Source organism: Erythrolamprus reginae, chromosome 8 (genome assembly GCF_031021105.1).
Source record: "Erythrolamprus reginae isolate rEryReg1 chromosome 8, rEryReg1.hap1, whole genome shotgun sequence".
Lineage (NCBI taxonomy): Eukaryota > Metazoa > Chordata > Lepidosauria > Squamata > Dipsadidae > Erythrolamprus > Erythrolamprus reginae.
This window is the reverse complement of record NC_091957.1, coordinates 53960526-53978580: the sequence shown is the minus strand read 5'-3', so window position 1 is coordinate 53978580 and position 18055 is coordinate 53960526. Positions and strand designations below refer to the sequence as shown.

At 42.4% G+C, this 18055-nt stretch overlaps 2 protein-coding genes across 2 annotated transcripts in view; one reads left to right on the top strand and one right to left on the bottom strand.

Moving 5' to 3' along the window:
- PASD1 (PAS domain containing repressor 1) overlaps positions 1-10782 on the top strand; it is an 87392-nt gene extending 76610 nt beyond the window's left edge. Inside the window, exons 18-21 of the mRNA XM_070759934.1 lie at positions 2565-2770; positions 4268-4360; positions 5256-5463; positions 7557-10782. Coding sequence (XP_070616035.1) covers positions 2565-2770; positions 4268-4360; positions 5256-5463; positions 7557-7724 — 675 coding nt within the window. The 3' untranslated portion in view covers positions 7725-10782. The remainder of the gene's footprint in view (positions 1-2564; positions 2771-4267; positions 4361-5255; positions 5464-7556) is intronic.
- Positions 10517-18055, bottom strand: part of TBC1D8B (TBC1 domain family member 8B) — a 41209-nt gene continuing 33670 nt past the window's right edge. The window contains exons 18-21 of the mRNA XM_070759933.1: positions 17095-17178; positions 16920-16976; positions 15506-15603; positions 10517-15166 (exon numbers count right to left, since the gene is read on the bottom strand). Of these exons, the coding sequence (XP_070616034.1) occupies positions 14771-15166; positions 15506-15603; positions 16920-16976; positions 17095-17178 (635 nt within the window). The 3' untranslated portion in view covers positions 10517-14770. The remainder of the gene's footprint in view (positions 15167-15505; positions 15604-16919; positions 16977-17094; positions 17179-18055) is intronic.

Genomic DNA, 18055 nt, shown 5'->3' with positions numbered 1-18055 from the left:
GCTTCGTTGATTGGACATGGGTTGGGAGTTTTGGGGAAGACTTTTCATTACCCAACTAGGCAGTGATGGGCTCCTACAGGTATGATCAGGTATGCAGAACCATTAGAAAAATTTTGGCTAAGTATGCAGAACCGGTGGGAAATTTTGGTCAGGTATGTAGAACTGGTAGGAAAAAAATGAATTTTTTCCTTTTTTTCCCTTCTGGGCATGTTTTTTCTATTGCAGTAAATGAAGTTGAATGTGTATAATTTTAGAAGAGTGTGTGTGTGTACATACACATACAGTTTATATAGTAGTTGTTGTGGTTAGCTCTGGCCCAGCTCTTGCCCCAGGAATGTGGAGGCGGATGTGGGGGAAACATCCACATGCCGCAGGCCTGTTTTGCTCCCAGTAGACTCTGCCGACGAAGCCTCCTCTGACCAAGGAAGCGTGAGTGACAGGGAAGAGGGGAGTTTGGCAGACAGCCCAGGAGGAGGTCAGTCATCTGTATCATCCCTGGATTCTGAACAAGAATTAATGACACATCCACGCATGCGTAGAGTGATGCATAGGAGACAACAACTGAAGGATTATTACAAGAGAAAATGAGGCCACCTGTGGTTGGGTGGGGCTGCTGTAATTAGTGCTACAGATAAAAGTGCAGCCTGGTGTTTTAGCCTCATGGCAGTTTATCTGATTCATTGTTTCGCCAAGATCGTGGTTTTTGCTGTTCAGGATTGTGTGTGTGGACTCTCTGGACTTTAGAATTGGACTCAATTTCCCAGCTATTGGGTGAGCAATTGGACTGCATTTAACTTGTGCCTTGTGTGTACCAGAAAATCCCTTTGACATTTAAAAAAGGGAGCTGTTTCTGTTTTTCTGTTTATAAAAACTTTTGGGTTTTCCTCTTATCGTGTGGTGTGTGTCTTCCTGGACTAATTACCCTGTAATTACGGGCGTTTGAGACACGCCGGCAGAACAGTAGCTAAAGTATATTTTTGTGCGCCTGTAATATGTATGTTTTAGATGTTCACTCATAGTAAATAGAGAGGGAAATTGTATCTCTGTGAGGTAGGGAGTGGCCAGGCACCCTAACCCAAACCCTTGACGTGAGTGACGTCAAGTTGGCCACCTTTAAGCCAGTCACATGACCTTTAAGCCATCCCTTGGTCACATGATCGTCAAGCCACTCCCACCTGGTCACATGGCTGGCAAGCCACACCCACAAAATAAGCCACACCCACAAAATAAGCCACACACCCCTCCTCCCCCCTCCTTCTAGCACTGATCATTTTACCTAGTTGGGCGATGAAACATCTCCAAGAAAACTTTCGCGCTTAGAGAGCACCAAGTACCCCACAGTTGAACCCTGAGTTACAAATATTCTCTTCTATCCATTACTTTCCTCACCCAAATCCAGTCAATCCATTTCTAATCACGCCCCACACATGATTACAATCCAAGATCAGAAATAATTCAAAACCCAGGTATAATTCTGTTTGTTTTTCCATCAATGAGCAATAACTTACTCAGCGGGAATGTCTAAAATACGAAGTAGAAAATGAAAGGGAAAATTAGTGGGTGACTCACTTAACAAATAACAACAACAGAGTTGGAAGGGACCTTGGAGGTCTTCTAGTCCAACCCCCTGCTTAGGCAGGAAACCCTACACCACTTCAGACAGATGGTTATCCAACATCTGCTTAACAAATGCCTTTCTCAGCGACAAGAGATGCTGGGTAATAAGTCAAGGACTATCTCCAACTGCGGTCCACCCCCACCTGTAGTCTGCAAGATTCGTGTTCAAGCATTTGTGTTTTGTTTTTTTCCCAATATATTTTTATTAATTTTTTACAATAGACAAAACTGACAAACATACATTTAACATAAAAATGGGGTTGTATCTACCCCGCTTATTCTAGAAGTAAAATTTCAATACAGAAAAAGAGTACACTTTAAAAAATACTTAAATTCAACTTATTACTTTAAATGAAAAGAATAAATTTGTTTTACCTTATATAATAGATTTTCATACATAAACTAAATCTAACATAACTCTTAAATCATAACAATACTAATTCTAACATAAATCTTAAATCATACCACTGTTAATATAATTCTCTTATTTATTTATTTCTTATTTTAATATTTCTTCTTATTTATCCATATATACACTTTATTCCATATCTCATAATATTCTGTTTCTTCTTGGTCGTTTAACCGTCTTGTCATCATATCCATTTCAGCGCAATCTAATATTTTCGTAATAACTTCCTCTTCTTTGGGGATATTTTCCCCTTTCCAATTTTGCGCATATATTATCCTGGCCACAGTCAAAATATGAATAACTAAGTGTAAAATTTCTTTCTTATATCTCTGATTAGTTATACCCAGTAAATAAAATTCCGGGGTTATTCCTATCTCCTCTTTTACTATTTCTTTTATCATTCTTTCTATCATTTTCCAATATAACTTGACTTTACTACATGTCCACCATTGATGATAATAAGATCCTATTTCCTTCTTACATTTCCAACATAATGGAGAAATTGAAATGGCTCCAGTAATTTGTGTTTTGATTTCAGGGTCAACCCCAACAGCAAAAACACGTTGTGAGAGGAAACCAGATGAAGCCGGTGTGTATGCCCATCCAGATGAGCATTTCTCTGCCCGTCTACAACAACACCATGGTTTTTACTCAAACCCACCCTCTCCCGGTGCCCTCTCCGATGCCACCTGAACTGGGCGAGAGGTCACAGCTGCCTGAGTACAACCAAGAAGGAAATTTAAGGTACTGATTGTTGTGGCTCGTCCGTGTCCTATGCAGTTGATCGTGGATTCTGAGGATCGAGAAACGGGTGTGTGTTGGTATCCTAGGCCCGTGTACTTGGCACCCAAGTCTGATAGCCAGGAGGGTGGAGAGGATGTGGGGTCAGAAGCTGAGAGACAACCAGGCCCTGTAGCACCTGCAGAGGTGCCCATAAGGGACTCAGGAGGAAGAGCCTCTTCTTGACGCCAGAGTATGCAGGGCTGTCAGAAGGCAGGAGTGGCTGGATAGGAGGAGGTCTATTTATGAATAGGCCTTAGTGAAGCCTGGTGTCTGGAAAAAATGCCCAAACAGGCATGGGAAGGGTTTATAAACAATGAAAACTTACCAAACAATTACAATATAAATACTTAAATAAGTACTATCAGTCGATAAATTCCCCATCGCGGATTTCACCTATCGCGGCCAGGTCTGGAACGTAACACCAGCGATAGGTGAGGGACTACTGTACATAGAAACATAGAAGATTGATGGCAGAAAAAGACCTCATGGTCCATCCAGTCTGCCCTATTACTAGTTTCTGAAAGTCCAATCACCTCTTGAAAAAGCATCTTTGGGACAATCAGGGCCTGGAGGAGTGAGAATCTCCCTAGACTGATGTTCCAAGTTGTTCTGTCGGGCTCTCTGGTAGACTCCTCCCAAAAATTCACAGGTACAAATTTCAGACACACACACGTTTGAAAATTCAAAACAATGTTCTTTATAATGAAAATTCACTTAAACCAAGCCCTCTTTTTGTATAGCAAAGAGCACTCGTCTCCAAACAAACTGGTAATTGGTACAAGTCCCTTATCAGTTCTGAGATACTTAGCTTGCAGCTGTGAGGCAATTCACAGTCCTTCTTCTTTCACAAAGTGAAACACACTTTGCTCTGGTTTAGTTTCAAAGCAGGGAAAAATCAGCACACAAAAAGTCAAAGTCAGTAAAGCAGTCACGAAACACAACGATCAGATAATCCTCCACAATGGCTAAACCCACAGGCTGCTATTTATAGCAGCCTCACTAATGACCACAGCCCCACCCAACCACAGGTGGCCTCATTTTCTTTGATAATAATCTCTCAGTTGTTGCTGCCTATGCATCGCTCTCCGCATGCGTGGCTGTATCATGAACTCTTGTTCTGAATCCAAGGAGGAGCTAGAGAATTGATCTCCTTCTGAGCTGTCTGCCACACTCTCCTCCTCCCTGTCACTCATGTCTTCTTGGTCAGAGGAGCCTTCGTCAGCAGATTCCACCGGGGGCAAAACAGGCCTGCAGCATGTGGATGTCTCCCCCACATCCACAGTCCTTGGGGCAGGAGCAGGGCCAGAGCTAACCACAACACAAGTGGTGTCTTATCTGATATGTTGTGCCTTTCTTAAGTCCTAGTTGTCCAAGTACAACTTGCATGGAAACGGTTCAAACAGCAGCTGCCTGTTTTTCTCACAGTTATGTGTTGTGTGTGTCGTTTTCCTTCCCTAGGATGTTATTAGATCAACCTGTGCAGCCCTTGATGTCCAGCACAAGTGGGGACAATCAGACCTCCCAAAGCAACGTTAGCCGACAGCAGACCAAGTAAGCCCCACCATCTTATCACGATGACTCTCCCTTGACCAACTGAAACTGATTGGACTTCAACTCCCAGAATTCTAAGCAATGTTAGAATACGAATTAGAATTAAAGCCAGAAACCTATTTAGTGGGGATCAACAGAGGACAACATACAAAAAGCAAATTACTAACTCATAGTACATATACAGTGGTACCTCTACCTAAGAACGCCTCTACTCACGAAATTTTCTAGATCAGAACCGGGTGTTCAAGATTTTTTTTGCCTGTTCTCAAGAACCATTTTCCACTTACAAACCCGAGCCTCCGAAATTGTAACTGGAAAAGGCAGGGAGAAGCCTCTGTGTGGGGCCTCTCTAGGAATCTCCTGGGAGGAAACAGGGCCGGAAAAGGTGGGGAGAAGCCTCCGTCAGACCTTTCTAGGAATCTCCTGGGAGGAAACAGCCAGGAAAGGCGGGGACAAGCCTCCTTGGGACCTCTCTAGGAATCTCCTGGCAGGAAATAGCCGGAAAAGACTCCATGGGTACTCTCTAGGAATCTCCTGGGAGGAAACAGGGCCTCTACCCTCTCTGTGGTTTCCCCAATTACACGCATGATTTGCTTTTACATTGATTCCTATGGGAAAAATTGCTTCTTCTTACAAACTTTTCTACTTAAGAACCTGGTCATGGAACGAATTAAGTTCGTAAGTAGAGGTACCACTGTATTAAGATGTGTGGTTGGGGAATTCTGGGAGTTGAAGTCCACAAGTCTTAAAACTTGCCAAGTTTGGAGACACTTGTTCTATTGAAAGGCATGACTCTGAGCTTCTCCATGAGACCTCCAGCGATCTCGTTTTGATGTGGGATGAAACCTTCCGTTTCTGTTCCTTCACCAAGCTTTTCATTTTTCCCCCTTGGAAGATTTACACAAGAACCGCAGAGTCTGCCTTCCACGATCCAGATGCAACCTGTTACCTGCGCGCCCCTCCGGGCCCCTATCCCGTCTCCTGGCTTCACCCCTTCTCCGATGGTCCCCCAACCCAATGTGACTGTCCCACAGAGCCATCCGGCCAGCACCCTCCACCAGTGGACGCCCCAGCCAGTTCAACCACATCATCTTTACCTCCAGGTAACTGTTTTGCAAGATGCTGTTGGGAGTGGTCAACATCTGGCTCAGCTGGTCACAGATTTCGAAGACCAGGAGATGGAGGAGTACTGGCATCACAAGCCAGTGTTCTTGTCACCCGAGTCTGAGAGTGAGAGTAAAGGGGAGTTGGAGCCTGGGGAACCACCAGAGACTGTAGAACCTCCAATTATGGCATTGCCTGACTCAGAGGATGATGGGGACTTTGTGGGTCAGGACCCCGTTAGATGCAAGGATAAGGAGGATGAAATCGAGACATGAATATCTCACAAGGAGAGGTTCTTAGGTTAAATAGATCTATGGGACATTTGGCCACACCTTGGCAGTATATAAGGATAGGCTGATGGGAAAGAGGGTGTGGCAAACAATGTTCCCCATTATGGAGGAAAGCTGCCTCCAAGCTGAGAGACCTCTGCTTCCATGAACTTTGGTTCCTGCCTGTTTCATGAGCTATTAAATTCCCTGGACTGTGAGTGTAGTTAGCATAATTGTTGTAAGCCGCTCCGAGTCTCCGGAGAGGGGCGGCATACAAATATAATAAATAAATAAATAAATAAATAAATAAATAAACGAACGAACGAACAAACAAACAAACAAACAAACAGCCAGTGAAAGTGGTCCCAGTGGTACTTGGCACGCTGGGCACAGTGCTAAAGGATCTCAGCGGACATTTGAAAACCATCGGAATTGACAAAATCTCCACCTGTCAACTGCAAAAGGCCGCTTTCCTGGGATCGGCAAACATAATTCGTCGCTACATCACGCAGTCCTAGGTGCTTGGGAAGCGCCCGACTGGTGATGAAATACGAAATCCAGCATAGTGATCTCGTTTGCCAGCATGAATTACTTGCATTAACCCTTGTATTGCAGAAATTATGTTACCAATAGACTTTGCCGTGGGTACCAACATGTGTGTGGGTTTTTATATCTGATAATCGATCTGGCTTGATAGAACAGATGCGGCAATCAATAAGAAAAACTAAAGAACCAATAAAAATATATACATAACCATTCAATCAACAAACACTATACATTCATCGGCTGTGGGGATAATCTAATAACCCCAAGCTTGGTGGCATAGGTGAGTCTTTAGACTTACGAAAGGCGAGGAGGGTGGGGCAGTATGAATCTCTGGGAGGAGCTGATTCCAGAGGGCCGGGCAACCACAGAGAAGGCTCTTCTCCTAGGTTCCGCCAAGGGACATTGTTTATTATTTATTTATTTATTTATTTATTTATTTATTTATTTATTTATTTGTTTGTTTGTTTGTTTGTTTGTCCAATACACAATGAGGGTTTTAGTGGGTATAAATCTATATACACATAGTAAAATACATGATGAAGGTTATAGAGGAGATACTCATAGTAAAATATATCTAAGAAATAATAGAAAAGAAGATATAGTAATAGAACATATGAATGAAAGAATAGAAGAAGAGATATAGGAATAGAAGAAAGGTATAGGAGATACAGGAGAGCAATAGGACAGGGGATGGAAGGCACTCTAGGGCACTTGTACTCGCCCCTTACTGACCTCTTAGGAATCTGGAGAGGTCAACCGTGGATAATCTAAGGGTAAAGTGTTGGGGGTTTGGGGATGACACTATGGAGTCCGGTAATGAGTTCCACGCTTCGACAACTCGGTTACTGAAGTCATATTTTTTACAGTCAAGTTTGGAGCAGTTAATATTAAGTTTAAATCTCTTGTGTGCTCTTGTGTTGCTGTGGTTGAAGCTGAAGTAGTCGCCGACAGGCAAACGTTGCAGCATATGATCTTGTGGGCAATACTTAGATCTTGTTGAAGGCGTCTTAGTCCTAAACTTTCTAGGCCCAGGATTGAAAGTCTAGTCTCCTAGGGGATTCTGTTTTGAGTGGAGGAGTGAAGGGCTCTTCTGGTGAAATATCTTTGGACATTTTCAAGGGTGTTAATGTCTGAGATGCGATATGGGTTCCAAACAGATGAGCTGTATTCGAGGATGGGTCTGGAGTTGACGGGACCTGGAGAAGGCTAACTCTGTGGGACCTAACTGGTCATGCTACTCAAAACATGACACATAGAACCCTTCTCTCCCTTTGCAGGTGCCAAGTACCGCTGAACCAGGCCAGAACCAGCACTTATTCCAGCAACCGCCCTTACCTCAACAGACTGCCACCATGGGTTACTTCCACCACCCGCAGCCCCCCAGCCATCCCCTCCAAGGACAGCCCTGCAGCCTACAAGACTTGCCCGAAATGCAGCTTCCCTGAGCTTCTCAAACGAGGGATGGTTATCACGTTCACCCTCAGGCAGCACGTCCTGAGAAGGAGGGTTGGTTCCTCCTCTTCGGAGAAGGCCGCAAGGCCGTCAACGCCCAGGGATGGAGAAAGAGCAGAGAGCTACCGCCGGCAACCTTTCTGCTTAGGAAACCAAACCGCGGGAAGGCAGATAGCTCGACCTCTGCAGCTCCACACAGGGAGGAAAGGTTAACGGAGTCGGAGTTACGTTTGCTGAAGGAACTGTCAGTCAACGTTGAGTTTTGACAAGCAGAAACAGGACGAGGACCTCGCAGGGATAAAGAAACCAGCTTGACTGGAATGACAAGACTCAAGAATTTGTAGGAAATCAAAACAACCGTTAATAATTGCAACTAGGTTTGCATGCCGCGAGCCATATATATATATATATACGTATTATTATTTTTATATGGCGGCTGGATTTTAGCTTGCAAGTCCTTTGCTTTGTTACAGGATCAAATTTTACAAATTCAGAGCCTCCCCAAGAAGTGGATTTTTTTGAAAACTTTTGTCCTGGCCCGACTGCTGATATGCACGATCGATGGCATATTAGATCTGTAATTTCCTCACCACTCAATTTTTTTCTTGCATCTGGACTAATTTTCTGGAATAATCGAACGATGCTGCTACTGTTTCTACGAAAACCACTTTGGCCTGAATTCTTTCCTTGTACCACCAGCTCCTTTTTGATAGTTTGAGTTATCTATAAAGAAAGTCCGTTTGGTTTTATTTTATTATGGAGATTTAAATATATATATATATTTATCTAGCTCGATTCCCCGATGAACCAAATAAGAGATCAGGATCCCTTATTTCCCCCCCCTCTCCTCTGGTTGAATTAAATGTTAGTTTTGGAGAAGCTTCTTATCACTCAGAGATAAAAGCAAACTTTGTGGTTTTGCTGTCAAGGGTTTGGCAAAGTAGAATCTTTGATCTAAGAAGCGTCACAAGACAGTAGGGTTAGCAATAAAATGTATTTTTGTAAATGGTCATTTAAAAAAAAAACACCAAAATCCGTGTTTATATATTTATGAACTTTTTTTTAAAAAAAAAGAGTGTGGGTTTTTTTTAATCCTCTGTGGTGAGAAAACACCAAAGCATCCTTTACGGTCAATTTTTGCAAAACGAATGACTTGTAATTTGCAAGGGGCATTTAAAACAACAAAAAAGACTTGTAACTTTGTTTGGCTTGCACATTTTTTTCCTTTTAGCCTTTCTGGCTTGTTTCTCTTTTTGGGATGTGAAGCTTTTTACCTGCTGCTGTTAATGCAAAGTTGTTGTTTTTTCCCATAACTTCAGTGTTAGAAGGCATTTGTTTAATAATAGTTCAGGGTCAAACATTTTAAAAAAAAAAGAGCAAGCTATGCTTGTTCAGGTATAGCTGTGTGTTTGTGTGTATATATGTATGTGTGTATAAAACTCTCAGGTGGATGAATCACTGTTTTACAAGAATCTGCATTTTCTTAGAATTGTAGTTTCTTCATTGCTGAACAGGTGGATACCGGTCAGTTTCCCTGGATATTTAATCAAAGGAGTAACCATGTATTTTTCCTAAATGCAATCTCTATAGAGCAGTGTTCCTCAATCTTGGTCATTTGAAGATGTGTGGACTTCAGTTTCCAGAATTCCCCAAGCCAGCATAGGTGCAAATCTGGCATCTAATGCAAACCTGGGTTAAACACGGCTTAACTCTGGCTAATGATCCACAAACCCACTACTCATCCACAAAAGGGACATTTAAATGGAATTAAAGACTGCCATGTGTTCTAAACTATATTTGGAATTATCTCCTAAATTATTTCTGTTAAGATGAAAGGCGTTCAAATCACACAGGGTAATCTTGTTGAAATGACATTTAAGATCAGCCTGTGATCTTGTTTTGGGGATCTTGTAGACCTCAAATTCCGACTGTTCCTTCAAGCAACTGGTCAAAGTTACGACGGTGCTGAAAGGAAGAGAACTCATCACCAGCCCTCCAAATTTTTCACACTTTTTGGATAGCGAAGGAAAAAGTTTGGTGAGCCCTGATCCTATTCACCAGCGACTAAAGTTGCTAAACAGATTGTCTTAAGTGGAGTCAATTCTGCTCGGGGTGTTGAGGAAGATCACTTGAAGTGATAAATTTGAGAAAAATGATTTAAAAAATGAAACCAGAAATTATTTCCCAGACAGGCCAAGAATGTTTGCTGAGCCCATGGACCCTTTTTTTAAAAAAAACACCTTATTGTCTATACAGTTGGTCCTTGACTTACAACCACAATGGGTCTCAGAATTTACGTTGCTAAGTAAGACATTTGTTAAGTGAGTTTTGCCCCATTTTACAACCTTTTGTTAAGTGAGTCACTGCGGTGAATAAGTCAGTAACACAGTTGTTAAGCGAATCTGGCATCCCCCGTTGACTTTGCTTGTCAAGGTCATAAAAGCAGATCACGTAACCCTGGGACACTGCGATGGTCATATGTATGAAACTGGCTGCCCATTGTGGAAGCACAAAAAAAATCATTTTTTCCCCCACCCAGCCCTAGCCTGGCACTTTCTGTACATATTTACAAATGAAAAGGCTGGTGGGTTGACAGAGGCAGAGTTTAACTTTATATACTAGCTGGAAAGAAGGAAGGAAGGAAGGAAAGAAAGGAAGGAAAGGAAGAAAGAAAGAAAGGAAGGATGGAAAAGAAGAAACAAAGGAAGGAAATGAAGGAAAAGGAGAAAGAGGAAGGAAGGGAAAAGAAGAAAGAGGACGAAAGGAAAAAGAAAAAAAGCAGAAGTTTAAAATTGAATATTGAATTTATTTTGTACTGTGTCAAATATAATTTTTTTAAAAAAACACACATATGTTCCTATTAAATTGTTTTGTAAAATGAGGGTTGGGGGAACAGAAGCGGCAAGAATGTGTCTTATTGAAATTTTGAGCAGGGGGGAAACCAGGATCGACTGGAACCCTCTCAAATCCTTGTTAAATCACACCCTTAGATCCTTCAGAAAATTTGTACATATTATTTTGAAAGAAAAATAAAATTCTACTTTTAACAAACGTGAGTGGCTGATGGTTCCTGGACTACATTGAGCATTCGGTCACGGAAAGGAAGGAGGTACATTGTGGGTCTTATTTCACTCCAAAGCAGAAATTAAAGTGCAAATTCTTGAAAGTGGCTTAAAATTAGAACAATAGAGTTGGGACTTTGGAGGTCTTCTAGTCTACCTCCCTGCTTAGTCAGGAAATCCTACACCACCTCAGACAAATGGTTACCCAACATCATCTTGAAAACTTCCAGTGTTGGAGCGTTTACAACTTCTGGAGGCAAGTAGTTCCAATGATTAATTAGTCAGGTTAAAATGATTCAACTGAGTGCATGTTTTTGCTCCCTTGTAAACATTCATCATATCGGAGACAAGAAAGTAAACTAGTTCCATACTATAACATTATTTATAATTCCCCCCCTTCCAGGATAATAATATATACATGTGTAATTTGTTTAATATCTATATATAGAAACAAGTACATACATACATACATCTATGTTGTGGTTAGTTCTGGCCCAGCTCCTGCCCCAAGGACTGTGGATGTGGGGGAGACATCCACATGCCGCAGGCCTGTTTTGCCGCTGGTGGAATCTGATGATGAAGGCGCCTCTTACCAAGAAGACATGAATGACAGGGAGGAGGAGAGTGTGGCAGACAGCTCAGAAGGAGATCAATTCTCTAGCTCCTCCTTGGATTCAGAACAAGAGTTAATGATACAGCCACGCATGCAGAGAACGAGGCATAGGCAACAACAACTGAGAGATTATCAAAGAAAATGAGGCCACCTGTGGTTGGGTGGGGCTGTGGTCATTAGTGAGGCTGCTATAAAGAGCAGCCTGTGGGTTTGGCCATTGTGGAGGATTATCTGAGCGTTGTGTTTCATGACTGCTTTCCTGACTTTGACTTTTTGTGTGATTTTTCCCTGCTTTCAACCTAAATCAGAGCAAAGTGTGTTTCACTTTGTGAAAGAAGAAGGACTGTGAATTGCCTCACAGCTGCAAGCTAAGTATCCCAGAACTGATAAGGGACTTGTATAAATTACCAGTTTGTTTGGAGACGACTGCTCTTGGCTATACCAAAAGAGGGCTTAGTTTAAGTGAATTTTCATTATAAAGAACATTGTTTTGAATTTTCAAACGTGTGTGTGTGTCTGAAATTTGTACCTGTGAATTTTTGGAAGGAGTCTACCAGAGAGCCCGACAGAACACATCTACGTATGTATGTACTTGTTATGCGCAAATATTTGTAGTGGTCTCTTGGAAAACATATTATAAAAAATGCCATTCACATGGCCATCCACAATTGTATTTTATACAGTACTTTTGTTCAAAAAGACCTGATGTCTATCTATCTATCCATATTTCCCTTTATAAATGCTTTTTATCTTTCAGTTTTATTGGTCATTTAGCAGCCATGAGTACCAAAGAAAGAAAGAGGGGAGGGGAAGGAAACTTGGCATAAATCAAACTTCTTTGAATTTCTGTCGGTGGTGCTATCAGATGTTATAAAAAATATTTTCAAGCTGAAGAATCCTAGAGGTCTTTAAAACTGGGGTTTTATATCCCTGGGGTTCCTATTTCTCAATTAAGTTAGAATTAAATGCAAATAAAATTGGAGGGAACTCAGGTGGGTGGGAATGGGGTGGGCTGGGGTTTTTTTTTTGGCATATCAGAAAACACCTGGATTTTGAAAAAAAAATATATACCTGTCTGCAGTTGACAAAAGGCCTCATGCCACCATTCTCAAACTGTGGTGGAATTTTGGAAAAAATAAATAAATAGCGGCACTTTTAAATTTAAAGATTGCAAAGATCAGCATCTTTTACTAAAGCACTGCTTGGATTAAGGTAAATTGAAAAGAGTTTTTAAAGGCAATAGAGGTTTGTGTTTTGTTTTTTAAATCTCATCCTTGAAGAACCTGAGAAGTCTTTGAGGAATAGATTCTTCGAAAGTCTTTAAAAAGATAAATTCTAATTAATTTTTGCTCTGGCTGAATATAGCCTCGCTGTTTTATTTGCTAATAGTAATGAGTTAGCTTCAGGCTCATAATCCATGTTTTTTAAAAAAAAATCCGGGGGGAAAAACAAACCTTGGAAAGACTTCATTCTTTGAATCTTGAGCCTACAGCTTCAAGTCCCTTCCTCCTCTCATACAGGGGGTGGACAAAAAAATGGAAACACTTGACTTTTTGGCATGTTTGAACATGTTCAAATCAATCAAAACTTGACATATTTTAATGTTTGTTTTTTAAAAATCTGTTATTTGATACGTATTTTAAAACGACCTTTTTTTTTTTTAACAGAAATTTAAGGAAATGGGTTATAACCTTCTAGAAATGGCAGACCTCTCAGACTTTCAAAGAGGCCAAATTGTTGGTGCCCGAATGGCAGGCGGTAGTGTAACAGAAAGTGCCCGAGTGTTTGGCGTTTCAAGAGGTCAGGTCTCAAAAGTAAATGACTGCTTTTGAAAGAGAAGGGAAAACGTCCTCAGCCAAGCACAGGTCTGGTCGAAAGTCGAAGTTGTCTGAGAGAGACTCTTCGGACTCTAAAGTGAATGGTTAGAGCGGATCGCAAGACCGCAGCTCCTAAAATCACTGCAGAGCTCAATAGACACGTACAGCACCCAGTTTCCACAAAACCTGTTCAAAGGGAGCTTCACAAATCTTGATTCCACGGAAGAGCTGCAAGGTGTTTCCATTTATTTGTCCACCCCCTGTAATTCTGTCTCTGGGATTTAAGTACCAGATTCCTGGCTTAAGCATTAACTCAAAACCTTTGCAGAGAACCTATATGGGCAACACTAACACGAGTTTTTGTGTGTATGATAACGTCCAACTTTCTTACTAGTACCCATTTCTTTTTACTAAATGCCCTGGTGATTTGTGGACCCCTTGAAAAAAATGGTTTTTTACCCCAAGGGGGGAAAAATAAAGAAATAAAGGAATTACTACAGGGTCAAATAGCTGTATCCCAACCCATGTCATTTCAGCATTGAGTATATGGAATTAAAGCAACTGAAATTTTGGAGTTTCTGTTCATAGCTTTTTGTTGACTTGATGGTTTTTCAAACGGAAACGTCCGAATTCTAACTCAACTCACATTTTCCAGGAAGATCGCAATGTGGTTCAACTTCCCGGTTTGTAAAATTGGGACAAATGACCCTAGTTTTGGGAGGTTGAGTAGAAAAACTGCCCAGAAGAAGAATGGGACAATTTGCCAACTAGCTAATTTCATCGCAGCCAATTTAAACAAATCCATTTAATTATTCAAAATAATATTTTTTTAAAAAATATTTAAATTTTTTGGTCATTCACATTCTATTCTGTCTCTCCTTTTGCATCCTCTCTTTAATGGTTCTGTTCCACCGTTTCTCGGATATTAAGTGCAACTCTTAGCCGTCCTGAGCTGTCCTACCTTGACCCAATCCAGAAGACCCAGGGCTTAGTTGCAAACATTTAACGCTATCAGACGAGAACAGTGCGAGGCAAGCCCTGCCCTTTGAAGAACCCGGTTTTGAAGAAATGTATATTTTAAAAATATATATTTTGCCCCTCCCTGTTGATACGAAGGGCTTTCCTAAACTGGTTGAAGATCCTGCTTTCGTTGCATTAAACAGACCTACATTCCAAGTGTAAGAAACTCTCAGCAAAAATTGGCGACGTTAAGACGACGCAGCAAAACAAGGGCCCGTAAAGTGAGAACTTGGAATTTTGTACAATTTTTTTCTCACCACCTTCCAAGTTGCCCTGCATTGGTGGCTGTGCCTTATTTTTTTTTTTTAAAAAAATAACACTGGTGTATTAAAATGCAAAGATTGGGTGCAATTGTGTTCCGGACGACGTGACCCCCTGCAAAAATTACAAAGAAAGCGATGTATACATCACTCCCGCCATTTAAGGGAATCGAACTAAATCCCCGGCGTGAACGTCGTACTCTTGTGTTGCCTGCTGTTTGGGATTGTTTTGCACAAGAGGAGAAAAAGAAGCGATTCCAGGGATGATTATACGCCGGGTCGCGCTTTCAACTGAGTGGCTTTAGCGTTTTCCAACTTGGCTCTGACGTCCACCGGTTTCTCGAAAAACCTCACCAGGGCAGGTTCGTTCAGCAAGGATGCTAGGATCTGCTCGAAAGCGAACGACCAGCCTTCACCGCCGGAGCTCGAGACCGCCGGGACTTCGGGGTCATTAGTCTGGGAGGCTGGGGGTGCTGCGGGACCATCCCCGGGAGACGTCCCCCCTCTTCGGGTTGGGGAAGTGGGGCTCTGGAGCTTCCGGCCCACTTCTTCCATCCTCAGCAAGAGGCCGGTGACGGTAGCGATGGCGCGGAAGAGGAGTTCTTCTTCTGGATCGCCGTGAAACAAGTTGTACAAGGTCTTGGAGAACTGGATGAACTGGGACTGGGGAAGGAGAAAAAGAGGAGGGTGGTTTTAGTTTAATTGATTTGACTTTTTTTAAAAGTAATTTTTATTAAATATATACACTAAAAGAAGACAAACAAAGACTTACATTTACGCACATATAAATTAAATATTTTTAAGTTGGTCAATGTCCATAATTGGGTCATAAAATGTCTACAAGAAAACCACCAAGCTCACAGAGCACCAAGGGCCCTGGAGTTCAATCCTGAGCTACAAATATTCTCTTCTATCAATATTTGCGATACCTCCACCTTTGTATTAAAGTGTGGGGGGGACACCCCACTAGAACAAAATACTCGCTTCCAGACAAGTTCTCACCTGATTCATCCGGGGCAAATCCTTAATACTTTCTTCCTTTTTAAGGATCTCGTCTTGCCACTGTTTCAGGTAAGCCTGAATGTCTAGTTTTCCTTTCCCTGTTTTGGAAGAAGGAAGAGGAGGAGGAGGAGAAGAAGAAGAGGAGGAGGAGGGAGGAGGGGGAGGAGGAGGAGGAGGAGAAGAAGAAGAAGAGGAAGAAGAAGAAGAAGAGGAAAAAGAAGAGGAAGAAGAAGAAGAAGAGGAGGAGGAGGAGGAGAAGAGGAAGAAGAAGAAGAAGAAGAAGAAGAAGAAGAAGAAGAAGAAGAAGAAGAAGAAGAAGAAGAAGAAGAAGAAGAAAACAACAAATTCAGAAGAACAGGATGGGTTGATTGTCTTATGACCTATGTCCTCAAGAACCTCTGCTAAGGAGTAAGTTATGAATGCTCTACTCTCTCTCTCTCTCTGCCAGTTCTATTCGCTTTCCCCCCTCAAAGCTCTCAAATTGACTTGATGCTGACCCTGATTCCCACTCCTCCTCTGATTCGGTTGCTGAAGGGGCCACAACAAATTCAAGTGGGGCCTGACCAAGCCAGAATTAAAAAAAACACCCATTTGCTTTTTTAGCAGCTGTATCACACCACTAGGCTCATTGTCTAATTTGTGGTGAACATGGACATTCAGATGCTTTGCTAGCAGCTGTGCCTCTTCCATCTCAAGAACCAGCCCGTAGATTTCCACTGCTCTCCTCTCCTCTGCCTTCTGGGCATCCTCCCATCAGGCACTGGATCCCAGCTGCTCTTCCTCTTCTTCATCAGCCATCTCCAGACCTGAGGGCTGTTGACTCTCCATCTAAGGGCTGATGGATGGTCCAGACTCCACCTGTCTCACCTCTCCCTGTCTCTCTTTTCTCTCTTTCCTCTCTCTCTCTCTTTTCTCTCTTTCTCTTCTTGTTTCTCTTTTCTCTCTCTCCTCTCTCTCTCTTTTCTCTCTTTCTCTTCTTGTTTCTCTTTTCCCTCTCTCTCCTCTCTTTCCTCTCTCTCTTTTCTTTCTCTCTCTTTCTCTTCTTGTTTCTCTTTTCTCTCTCCTCTCTCTCTCTTTTCTCTCTTTCTCTTCTTGTTTCTCTTTTCTCTCTCTCTTCTCTCTCTCTCTCTTTCCCTGTCTCTCTCTTCTCTCTCTTTTCTCTCTCTCCTCTGTCTCTCTTTTCTCTCTTTTTTCTCTCTCTTTCTCTGCCAGCTCCATTCCCTCTCCCCCTCGGAGCTCTCACGTTGCCTTAATGCTAACCCCGACTCCCATGCCGCCTCCTCCTCCTCCTCTGATTTGGCTGCTGGAGGAGCCAACAACCAATAGGCCACAACATTTACACCATCCGATACTTTCACGATGGGCAGACTTCAACGGTCCACCTCAAATCTCTGGCTACATCCATGTCAACTACCTTTTTCAGGACTTGTCTTCAAGGCATCTTCATTGACTTTCTCTTCAGGAGACGAGACTAAGATAAAAGAAGAGAGGGAGACGATGCTACTGGCCAACCCTTGACACTGGATACATTATCCATCCATGTAAATGAGGATAGTGGACGGGAAGAATTTAGATTTGTGGACGCTTACCGCTTAGTTGGCTGAAATGGATCAACTCTTCTTTCGAGAGTTGAGCCCCTTTCAAAGGGCTGAGAGATTCCACTTCGGTAAAAGCTGCCAAGAGAGAAAACCAACCAACCAACCAAGGACAAGTTAAAAATTGCAAGGTTCATATCCTTGGTGAGCCTTGGTGGTGCAGTGGTTAGAGTGCAGTACTGCAAGCTGCTGGCTGTAGTTCACCAGTTCACATCTCACCAGGCTCAAGGTTGACTCAGCCTTCCATCCACGAATCCCAGCGGCCGATAAGGTCCCACAGAGTTGGCCTTCTCCGGGTCCCGTCGACCAAACAATGTCGTTTGGCAGGCCCCAGGGGAAGAGCCTTCTCTGTGGCGGCCCCGGCCTTCTGGAATCAGCTCCCCCCAGAGATTAGAACGGCCCCCACCCACCTTGTCTTTCACAAACTTCTTAAGATCCACCTTTGTCGCCAGGCATGGGGGAGTTAAGTTATTCTTTCCCCCTAGGCCATTACAAGTTATGCATGGTATGTTTGTGTGTATGTTTGGTTTTTTATAAGGGTTTTTAGTTGTTTTATTAAATTGGATTGTTACATGTTGTTTTACCATTGTTGTTAGCCGCCCCGAGTCTGCGGAGAGGGGCGGCATACAAATCCAATAAATAAAATAAATAAATCCTGCCTGTTCTGCCGGGCTCTCTGGTAGAAGCCTCCCGAAAATTCATGGGTACAAATTTCAGACACACACACACACGTTTGAAAATTCAAAACAATGTCCTTTATCACAACATTCAAAAGAAACAAAGCACCCTTTTTGTATTGCAAAGAGCACTCTTCCCCAAAACAACCTTGTCGGCTGTACAAGTCCCTTCATCAGTCCTTAAGTACTTAGCTAGCAGCTGTGAAGAAACGTCACAGCCCTCCTTCTTCCCACGAAGTGAAACACACACACACACTTTACTCTGCTTTGGTGTCAAA